The sequence below is a fragment of the Vicugna pacos genome, chromosome 15 (genome assembly GCF_048564905.1).
Source record: "Vicugna pacos chromosome 15, VicPac4, whole genome shotgun sequence".
NCBI classification, from domain to species: domain Eukaryota; kingdom Metazoa; phylum Chordata; class Mammalia; order Artiodactyla; family Camelidae; genus Vicugna; species Vicugna pacos.
Window position 1 is genome coordinate 48635355 of NC_133001.1, and position 11188 is coordinate 48646542.

General features: G+C 56.4%; 1 protein-coding gene across 1 annotated transcript; it reads left to right on the forward strand.

Annotated features, from left to right (window-relative positions):
- Positions 1–3291: 3291 nt before the first annotated feature.
- On the forward strand, positions 3292–10429 carry OSR1 (odd-skipped related transcription factor 1). The gene is made up of 3 exons (XM_006197133.4): positions 3292–3572; positions 8038–8737; positions 9493–10429. Exons 2-3 carry the CDS (start codon positions 8070–8072, stop codon positions 9626–9628), a joined length of 804 nt encoding a protein of 267 aa, XP_006197195.1. The 5' UTR covers positions 3292–3572; positions 8038–8069; the 3' UTR covers positions 9629–10429.
- The last annotated feature ends 759 nt before the right edge of the window (positions 10430–11188 follow it).

Here is an 11188-nt window from a genome sequence, read left to right on the forward strand (position 1 = left end):
CACTTTAGTGTGGTTGGGAAGTGAGGAGAGGTGAGGTTCATTTTTTATCCAAAAACACCCCAGAGCAAAATGGGCCACGTTCTAGTTAATTTTCTGGAAACTGCTCAATGTTCACTCCAAAGCCAGGTTGGGGCACTTTCCTTCCCAGCAAGCAGGAGTCGGGAGAGGGTCTGGGGTTGGGGCCGGGAGTCCCACCCACAGAGGCTGTCACCAACCCAGACTTGCCCAGGAAAGGCAGCAGCGGCGAGGGCTCCCTCCGCGGCTGGGGACAGTACAGCCAACGACTCGGTGCCGCGGGCCGGCCCGAGTATCGTTCCATGCTGGACCCCACCGGCACTAGTGGCGACTAACTCGGACCGGGAGGCCTGGTCACTCCCATGGGGGCATTTCCTCAAGGCTGCTCGGTCCCAGACTCCGGCGCCCGCGATTCCTCCCGGCAGGCGGCAAGCGATGAGTAGGGGAGCCGTAAGGAACAGTGACAGAGTTTGCGCGGGGTCTGGTCCCCAGATGGAGCCCGCAGGTTCAAAGTGAGCAGAGGCTGCAGCCGCGGGAGGCGACTGCGCTGGACGCCCACGAATGGGATGGGCGATCAGACTGGAGTTTTGCCACCTTCACTGGGCTCCGAGGCCACAGGGCGATTGGGTCCAACAGACCGAGGACGTTTACCACATTCGAACGTCCTTGTGAAATTCTAAATGAATCTGCCTTCGCTGAAAAGTAACCTGGTAGCCCTTAGGTGTCCTGAGTCTTGCTCTCCTCAGTCTATCTAAGCTGCAGTCCAGGTGCAGTGTGGCAATATGGACCCAGCTTAGTCTGATCAACTTCTAATGAGGGAGGGGATGCCCCCTTTGCACCCCTCGCACAGAGCAGCAGAGGGTTTCTTGGCTTCTTGGGTTTCTTTCTGCATGTGGGTCCAGAGGGAGCTAGGATCTGATCGGTCTCCACTGGAGACTGAGGTCAGGGTTTTGGGCTCACCCTCCTTGGGAGCACAGATTGGGATGGAGGACTCTCCAGCAATTAGCAAATCTTGGAATTTGTTATCCTGGTTGTCTGGGGTTGTTCAGTGTCCGAGACTAGAAGGAATGTCCTTGAAGCCAGGTGTCTGAAACAGGCCCAAGGCTGGGCGATGCCACTGTCCTGCACCTCTCTCTCATCTTGTCCTGTCATACCTTGCAGACCAGCTCCAGTGGAGGCCACCCGAGAGGCAAAACCTGAGAGGCTGGGCCATGAGGGGCCAACTCCAGCCTTGCATTCCCATCTTGCCCTACACCTGCTAAGTTTCTGGATTTGGCCTGAGTCAGGGTCAGTTTTCCAAATAACCTGGCAAAAGTGGCATTAAACAACCTGGTTGCATGACCCTTTCTTTAGGATCCCTAAATACTCTCTCCAAGAGCTCTTTATGGATCCCACTTTTGTGGAGATTTCTAGAAGTCTCTGAGACATGTTGGCCAAGGGCCCTGATTCAGAGGAAGGCAAATGAAAAGACGGAGGAAGCACAATTACATGTGTGGAGGTCTGAGCAAGAGATGGGGTTTGTAAACCACAGAAGGCTCCATCCTCTTTGAATGTCTTCTTCTTAGGGAACATTTCCCATGTGATCTGGACAGCCAGATGCCCCACTGTGAAAGACTCTGGATTTTTCATTGCTGGTAATGAAAGCTCCCAAGCTTTGTCTCCTAGGAGAGCCTGAGACTAGTGCATACAGATTCCCTGGCCCAAAGTCCCACTACCATCCAAGAATGCCCTGCTGGACTTTCCTTCCAGGCCTTCCTCTGCTCTTGGAACTTGCTGCCTTGGAATCTCAGGAAAGGGAGTGATCTCAGCTCCCTCTGTTCCCAGGGGGCCTCCCAAGGGCCAGAATGTCTCCCCATGCTGGCAGTTACTAGGATTCCAGCAGCACAGGCAAATTGATATGGGTCCCTCACTCTAGCACTAACCTGTGGCAGGGGGTGAGTGCAGTCCCTTGGGGCAAAGGCTGCACCCCTTTTTCCTCTTCCCTGCCCAAGCCAAAGTTGCCTAGGAGCTGGAGGCCAGGTTCTGTTCTAAAGGTCTGGGGATAAGACCAGGATGCCTATTTCTTCTGGGGCCATTTCCAATTACCACTTCCGTAGGTCAGGGAATCAGGACTCTAAAAAAGTCAGCTCAGACTTGCAGACTGAAGCTGCACAAAGTGGACACAGTACCAATATGTTAGAGACGCACTAAGGCCAGGATCCAGACCTGAGGGCTCAGAGGGGTCACTGGGCAGCAGCCTTAGGCCAAACCCCAGGAGTGCAGTGGTGTAAATCTGGACCCACACAAGCTGGAAAGCCCAGCTCCTCCTCTGGGAACCCAGGGCCGCCTGTTCCCGAGAGGTGGCCAGGAGGGTTGTGGGCTGGGGTCAGCTAGAGGTCAGCGCTCAGAGCCAAGCAGTCAGGAGGGTACCAGCCCTCTCCCTAAAGCATAACCAGTGAAGACAGAATTTCTCGAAGCCAGAACTCTGACCCCGCTTAGATCCTAAACACCACTTGAACCAGCTCCTTGGACTCAAAGGTCCTGAAGCTGAAGAACTTTGCAGTTTGAATTGCGTGCCTGTGCTGCTCTCTTCAAGGAATGAGAGAACAAATGAATGCATGATTAGAGGGTGTGGATGCTAGGTTTTGGGTCCTAGGAAAATAACTTTCTTGACCTCCTCCCCCCACCCTCTGCCTCTGATCTTTCTGGCGAACTACATAACCCAGGGTTTGGGGTCAGCCATGGGCATTGGGTTCTGGGTTACCATCCTAGCGCTGAGCAGTCTTGGATGTCCAGGAGCTGCTCCACACAAGTAGGGGTTTTGGTAGAAGAGGCTACCCTGCCGGGGCCAAACTGTGCTGGAGCGCAAGCTAAGGCGCAAGGATACCGATGCACCGCCCCCACCTCCCTGAACCTTGAACAGGCTGTGTCCTAGGCGCGCAGTAAGGGGATCTCGAAATGCGCGGTTTCAGCCCGATTTCATCTGCTAGAGGATGTTTCCTGTAGTGCTCCTGGGGTGATCTCGTGGGCTTAAAAACGCAGAAAAGATCGCATAGGACTGAAGAGCAGGGGACACAAGTCCCGGGAGGCCGGGACCAAGCGAGCGCCGCTGCCAAAGTCGGCTGCCCGGGTCAGCAAAACTTTGTTTCTCGTGCGCAGGCGCAGGGCAGGATGGTTGGGGGGGGTGCGGCGTGGAGGGAGGGAGGAGAGGAATCCTGAGGCAAGGGGAGGGGGGAGGGGGGAGGGAGGAGGGAGGGTGGTGGATTAAAATAAGTAGGCGGCTCGGTGCTAAGGGGTGAGTGAGTCGCAGCTCCGTCTCTCCCCTGTACGTTCTCAGCGGCTCCGGGTTCAGACCCACCGTAGGAGCCGCGAGAGAGGTTCACCATCGCCGGGCCGACAGGACTCTGGGGCCGCAGAGCGCTCCCGCGTGTCGGGTGCTCCGAGTCCTAGCAGCCAGAGAGGGGCCGGGACTCTAGAGCTCCGGGGGTGCCTGTGGAATCCAGCGCCTCTGGCTTCCTGGGTCCCCCGCAGCGAGAGCCCCAGAGACGCGCTCAGCACCCGGACCACCGTGGAATAAGGTAACTGCAGCTCTGGGCACCCCGGCTTGGCTAGGGGAATGCGGGTAGGAATCCGGAGTCTCCTGTCACAGCGCGTCGGGTGTCTCCTCTCTCCATGTCTCGGAAAGAAGCTCCTCTTGCCTAACGAAGGCTGCAGCACCTTTGTGAGAGTAAGAGCAGCTGCAGCCCAGGGTGGTTGAGGGTGCTGGCTCAGGGACTTCCCGCGCGGAGTCCTCGGCCTTTGACCCTGGGGGATGAGGGGGCGGGCCTCCACTACTGCCCCCAGCGCGGCGGGGCTTCGTGGAATCCCAGGCGAAGTGCCGTGGACTTAGGAAGTCAGCCTATGGGCCCCCTCTGAGAAACCTAAGCAACTTCTGCGGGCACAAACTTTCTCGAGACGCGCGCCTAGCTCAGCCTGACCTAACTTAGCTGACAAAGAAGGAAGAGAGAGTAGATGGATGGCCACGGCCACAGCCGCCAGCGCCAGGGACAGGTGCATGCCCCAGCCGGGTCGCGCTTTCGTGCGAGTTTGACTTTTGCGGAGTTGCGCTCAGGTATGGGGTCGGCTGGATCCGGGAGCGCAGGGCTGCGTGCCTGACCCCGCCTCGCACTTGCGCTCTGACTTCGGAGTGTTCTCTATCCGATGATTGCTCTGTGCGGTCAGGGCCTGGAGCGTAACGTGCGACTGTCCCCGCGAAAGGAAGAGTGCAGGGGGCGCGAAAACTACTTCCCAATTAAAGACCCGCACGCTGCAGTAGTGGAAACACTGTGGAGCCGCGGGTGTCCCCAGTTTCGGGCTTGGAAGGGAAGGATTCGTTTGCTCCCTTGACTGTCTCCCTTCAGGAGAATAGGTGGGAGCAGGAGGAGAGAGGGAAAGAGGTAAGGGGCTGCCTGCTGAACTGACTTCTCTCCTGAAACTTCTCTGATAAGAGAAATGAAAACTCACAGCAAGTCCCTTTTCAGCATCTCGCCTACTGGCGCGGCAGGCTCTTGGAGTATAGAGTAGCTGCGACGGTTTCTTTGTTGCCACAATTTGGTAAATTTCACCCGGGCTAAGAGCTGCGCGCTGGCTCTTGGGAACAGAAACCACGTGCAAGGCTAGTTAATCTCCCAGGTTCACGGTCTCCTAGAGAACAGGGGGCTGGCAAGGACGCGGGGGGCAGGGGGGCGGGTGTAGGGCGACCAGTGGGTAGATGTTCTACCCGAGGCTCCTTGAAGTAATTGCGGTTTCAATATGATTGGGCAGGAGATCGCTAAGGACGCAGTGGTCATTTAAATACAGCAGGGTGGCCGCCTAGCCGAAGGGTTCGTTCGATCTGTTCGTTGGGAGAATTAAACAGAAGTATCTCTTGCTGGTCAGTCCTCCCGCCGAGGGTCCAGACGCCTGTCACCGCGGTGATTCGATGTCAAGGATGATTTTCTGGGGCTGCTGCTGGGCTCCTCCAGGCGCAAGCTCGTGGAGCTTGCTCCGTCCTCATTAATGCAAGCAGTTAACTTGCTCACGCTCAATTAGCCCCGAATAAACCACTTTAATAGACTCTGCACACTTCATTAATGCCCGACATAGGGCTGGCGGCAGACCCGGGGTTGGCGCTCCACCGCAGAAGGTGTACAGTGTCTGCACCGCGTGGAGACCCGGGCTTGGAAGCGCGAATTGCGATTGTTGCGCTTAGTCGGCACCTTTACCCGCACCTTCCAGGTTCCGAGGTCCAAACTCCTTGCCGAATGGATGCCTGGCCTGGGGCCTGGGGAGAGGTGTTTCGTCTCCTGTTTAAAGATCTAAAGCGTTCACGCTGGGGTTCCGGGGTCAGGGCAACGGGAGCCAGCGGGGCTGGGCGTTTGCTCTTCCTCTCCGGCGGGAGAGGCGAGTGTGAGGCTGTGTTTTTCTCTTAGCTGACCGCCTGAAACCGGATCGTGCATTCGGCCCATTCTTGGTAATACTAGTGTAGAGAGCCACGTTTCGAACGAATTTCGTCCCCGGGAAAGTCGTTGGCGAGAGCCTGGGGAGCCCTGGCCTCGGAATGCGGCAGAAAATAAACTGGCTGCGCCGCTGAGGAAAATAAATTGAGTGTTGGGGGAAACAAGATCGGGCAGATAGCCCGGAAAGGTTGGCTCCCGAGAACAGTGTCGGCTGCAAGCCCCCCCTCTCTTTACGGAGCCCAAGGTCTTCTCCGTTCCCGGGGGTGGGCGAGGAAAGGCCAGGTTAGCACGTGCGGTTGGTGGGACCTCCCGCCCTGCAAGGAGCGGGCTCGGGCTGGGGCTCGGGCCCGGGTGCAGCCCAGCGTCCAGCCGCCATCGCCGGGGATGGGCCGAGCAGCTAGAGGAACCAGTGGAGGGCCCGGCGGCGCCCGGCGGGCCCCGGGGAGCCAGAGATAAGGATCTGATTTCCAGCGCCTGAAAGGGAAGGAGAGGTGACAGCAAATCAAAGAGTGCTCACCTCGCCTAAGTCTGGGCAGACCTTTGAAGTCACCTCTTTATACCCCCTCCCCCTTCCCAACCCAAATAGGCTCCAGCTTTCTCTCTGACCCAATTCGAGTTTTGCTTCGCCGTGTCTCAGCGCTGTAGGATGGTTTCGGGTTGTCCCTGGTCCGACCCCTGATCCACACAGTAGAGAAGTGCGGAGGCCAGGGCACTGCGGCCTGGGTCTGAGCTCCCAGATTTGTGCCTCCCTTAGTCTGGAGGCTGCATTAATTGCTGCGGTCTGACTTGGTTTTTATTCGACTGCTACTTTAACCTGCACAAGCAAATCTCTGTGGGCTCTCGGTGTTTTGCACCCTCTACCCATGGCTAAACCTCTTTCCTGACCTCCCACCACACAGCGAGTTGACCTTCCCCAGGGTTTCCAAGGGAAAGGGTTTCTCGGTCAAAATTGTCCTCTCTCTTCCGGGGAACAGCACAGCACTGCCCTCTCATTAAAAGCTTCCCAGTAGTGAGAGGCAGCTGAGTCTAGGCCTGAGCCTTAGGGGCCTGGGCTCAGGATAAGCTAGGCGGGGTAGTGTCCGAGTGAGCTGTGAAGGAGGAAGCAGAGCAGGGCCCTGCCCATCCCAGGGCTGGGGATTCACTGTAGTTTGGAGGAAAGATCTGAAGAAGAGAAGAGGGAAAATAAGGAGTAAAGGAAGGAGGGCAAGTTGAGACAGGCAAAGGAGAAGTGCACCCCAAGCACTCTGCTCCCACAGGGACACCTTGAGTTGGCGTTCAGCACTTCAGCCTCCCCAGGGCTCCTGTGTCATGTCGGCTTTCTTTTTTCTTGTTTATGCCTTCATTGGACAAACCTGAGTTAAGAGTGTCTGGGAGGCATCGACCTGAAAGTTCTCTCTACAGAGTCCAGACCTGTCCACAGCGGCTGGGGACCCTGACTAAGGGTCAAGGAGGCCAGGAGGTACCAGCCTGCTCATAACATCAGCACCGCTTCCCTCTGGCCTTGCATTTGGAGGGTGCATAGCCCATAGCAGCTGAGGCCCAGCCTCAACTCTCTTGCTCCCTGGCAACCCACCTGGCCAGGGGGCCCACCAGACACACAAACATCCTGAAAACCCAAAGGCCCTGCCTCTCTTCTCTACCAGGTAGGGAGGATGCTGAAGCCCCCTCTTAGGTGACTGCCGATGTTTGAGTTAGTAAATAATTGTGGGTGTCAGTGTCTTCGCAGAAACAAAGGTGATCCATCCCCAAGGGCTATGGAAGGGAGTCCACGCACGCAGCTGCAGAGAGGATGGTGTCAGAAGGACTCATTAATAGTGAGGCAGAAAAGCAAACTGGAGGTCAGAGTTGAGAGTTGTAAGGAGAAAGATGACGTGGCTTCTAGAAGCCAAATTGAAGGTCAGATAGTAGAGCTAATGCACAGGGCCGGGGAGATGTGTGGGTTTATACGTGTGCTGTCTGTGAGGCTCTTTGTAGGTACAGTGTGATCCTCTGTGTGTGTGTGTGTGCTCCTTCTGCTTCTTGTATTTTGTTTAGGAGCACAATACTGGTCATCCCAGTTTATCTTTGCACCTTGTTGTCATCTCTGCTTCAGAATGTGTGAATCTGTGTTTATCTGTCAGTGTGCATTTCTGTGTTTGTTTATCTGCACATGAATGTGTAAGTGTGCTTCCAAGTTTCTGTTATCTTTGCAGGAGAGTGTAATTCGGTGTTGACTCAGGCTTGCCTGGATGTAAGTCTTTACACGCCAGTTTCCCCGTGCTTCTGCCTTTCTCAGTGTCCTGTACACGGTAGACCCTCATTTTAAGTTGGTTGTTTTGCATAGGATTTAGTTTGGTTTCTGTATCAAGTTGTGTGTCTCTGCCAGAGGCCATTTGGAATGAGTCCTTGGATAAGAGAGGATTCCTGTCTTCCCTGTGAGGGCAGTGAGTTCCATGGGTGGGGTCTTAGACTCCCAGCTCCTGCTCTGGGGGACAGAGGGTGTGGCTGGGCTGGAACTCAGAAGGAGGGCACCTACCCTGAACTTCTCTTTTCCTCTCCCCCTTCTCCTCTCTCCTTTTCCTTGCAGATCGAGATTGAGAACATAGTGAGACTACCGCCATGGGCAGCAAAACCTTGCCAGCACCGGTGCCCATCCATCCATCCCTTCAGCTCACCAACTACTCCTTCCTTCAGGCAGTGAACGGCCTGCCCACGGTACCCTCGGACCACCTGCCCAACCTGTATGGTTTCAGTGCATTGCATGCTGTGCACCTGCACCAGTGGACGCTCGGCTACCCGGCCATGCACTTGCCCCGGTCCTCTTTCTCCAAAGTGCCCGGCGCCGTGTCCAGCCTGGTGGACGCGCGCTTCCAGCTGCCCGCATTTCCCTGGTTCCCTCATGTCATCCAGCCCAAGCCCGAGATCACCGCTGGAGGCAGCGGCCCCGCGGCGCTCAAGACTAAGCCGCGCTTTGATTTTGCCAACCTGGCCTTGGCCGCCACGCAAGAAGATCCGTCCAAGCTCGGCCGCGGGGAGGGTCCCGGCTCCCCCGCCGGTGGGCTGGGCGCCCTCCTGGATGTGACCAAGCTGTCCCCAGAAAAGAAGCCCACGAGGGGACGCCTGCCTTCCAAAACCAAGAAGGAGTTCGTCTGCAAATTCTGTGGCCGCCACTTCACTAAGTCCTACAACCTCCTTATCCATGAGCGGACGCACACAGACGAGCGGCCCTACACCTGCGACATCTGCCACAAAGCCTTCCGGAGGCAAGACCACCTACGAGACCACAGGTGCGGTACTGGGGCGGGGGAAGGCAAAAGAGAGCCTTCTGTCTGCCTCTTGCTCACCATCCTCCCTAATGAGGAGGTTCTGAGACCCCCTGCCGACTCCAAGCCTCCTGAGTTTCCGGGGTTCCCCACATCTCGAATGAAAGCATACAAGGCTCAAGGAAGGGCTCCTGGAGCATGGGTGGAGAGAACATGGGATGAGTAGGACTTAAAGTCCCTTCAGGCACTCACAGCTTCCTCCATCCGCAGCGCTTGTACAATAGAATTTTCTGTGATAATGGAAAGTGTGACACGTGACACGTGTGACAGTTGAGCACTTGAAATAGGCAGTTAGTGTTACGGAGAAACTACTTTTTAGTTTACTTAATTGTAATTTTAGTAACGACACATAGCTGATGGCTACAGTCCTGGACAGCATAGCTTCAGCAAAGTGTCCCACCCAGGTCCCCTCACTCACCTTCAGTGTTGACTCAGGCCTTACAAGGAGGCCGTGCTGGGCTCTGGTCAGGAAGACAGGGGTCGATCTAGCTGGAGCCCTGTACCGCTCAGACGAATCAGATGTTGCCGGCGTCTCCTTGGTCTCCCTACTCCACCTCCAAACTCAGCGTTTGCTCGCTTCACACTAGGTACCCCACAACCTCCTCTTTTTTTTTTTTTGAGGTTAAGTGCCTCGTAACAGTGGGAGGGGATCTTGGACAACTGTGTATAACATTGCATCATTTTGCAAGGATTAATTCTGGGTCTGTTTTTGCCCTCAGATATATTCACTCCAAAGAGAAGCCTTTCAAGTGTCAAGAGTGCGGGAAAGGATTCTGCCAGTCCAGGACTCTCGCTGTCCACAAGACACTACACTCACAGGTGAAGGAGCTCAAAACCTCCAAGATCAAATGCTAAATAGAGCCTTCGGGTCACCAGGACCCTGGGTCACGCTGCCCCCTCCTCCAGAGGGTCCAGAAGCCGAAGGCGACTCTGGCGGGCTGCGGGAGGGGCTCCCTGGACCTTCCCCCACCCTAAACGCGTCCCCTGGGTCCCGGGCGCACGCGGAACTCCAGAGCCCCGCCTCGGGGCCGTGACCCCGGCCGCCCGGGCGGCTCCCCCAGGACGCGGCTAAACTCTTGGCCAAAAGGCGGTACTCACGTGGCGGAAGGGAAACTGCATTAAAAAAAGAACGAAAGCTTCGCGGAGCCGCAGCGGCGCCTCTCCCAGAAGTATTACTTTTTCTATTGTTATTTTATACGTTTTCTTTATTATTTTTTTCTTTGACCATATAAGCTTGTAACTCTTGACTGCGGAGAGAGAGAGGGGAGAGGAAAAGAAGTTCTGTGCTCTCGCAGCTTCCACCCCCCTCCTCCCGCCCCCATCCTCACCCCCCGGGAGCCTGCAAAAGTGTAATCCCTGTATCTGCTTCAGCCACCCGGCCCCCGGAATCCTGGGCCGGGGAGCGCCCCTCCCAGCTCCCGCCGCGCAGGGGGCGGTGGGCTCCCGGACTCCCACGGCGGGGCGGGGGCCTGAGGCCCCGGGGCTGGAGAGGGCCTGGCCTCCGGCTCCCCTGCTCCGCTGCCTTGTCACCCGGAGCGAGCAGCCGGCTAGGAGCAGGGCGATGTATTGCGATTGGCACTTTATGCTGACCATCGGTAACGGACATTTATCACTGGAGTTTTTAAAAATATTAAATAAACGGTTATTTTACAGGCATTGCAGGGTGGGTAATTTCCCTCCCAGACGCAGGAAACTGGGTGGCTCCTTTCTTTGTGAGGAGCGGGGTTTCGCTGCCCACTCCTACCTGTCCCATTTCCGGAACCTCCCCCTTATTGGGGTTAATGGGTTGGGATGGATGGAGAAGCCCTCCTCTCTCCCCGTGTTGGTCAACCTCTGACCCCACCCATATTGATTTTCTTACTTTTCCCTCCACTTCGGCCTTAAGAGTCTCAGTCTCCCCACTCCTCATCTCCAAAAGGCTCCGAGTTTAAAAAGAAGCCAAGCCTGCGGCCAATACATCGGCCGTAAAAAATCCCAACATTGCCGGGTGCTAGGGTCGCTTAGGGTCCACCAAGGGAACAGAAGGTCACCTACCTCTCCAACCAAGGGCTTCCCTACTTGCCTGATGCTTCTGCTTTGGGGAGAGAAGGAGGCGCCCTCACGGACAGTCTCAGACCAGTTCATTCCCCCGGGCCCCTAAACGCAGCTGCAAATACACAGTCACCGCAGCCTCCCCCAAACCCAAACCTACATCCCTTCCTCCGTTAGGATCCGCCTGACACAATTTTGTGGCCGGGGCTTGTCCCTTGCCCGGAGCCCGGCTTTATGCCCGCAAAGATTCCCTGCAGTTTTAAAGCCTTGTCAGGAATGGCGGAGGCGGGCGCCCTGGGAGGCCCGGGAGTTAGGAGGAGAAATCTGAGTCCGCCCTCCACAAGCTGAACCTTCCCTGGGGCGCCTAGTTTTCCCACAATTAGA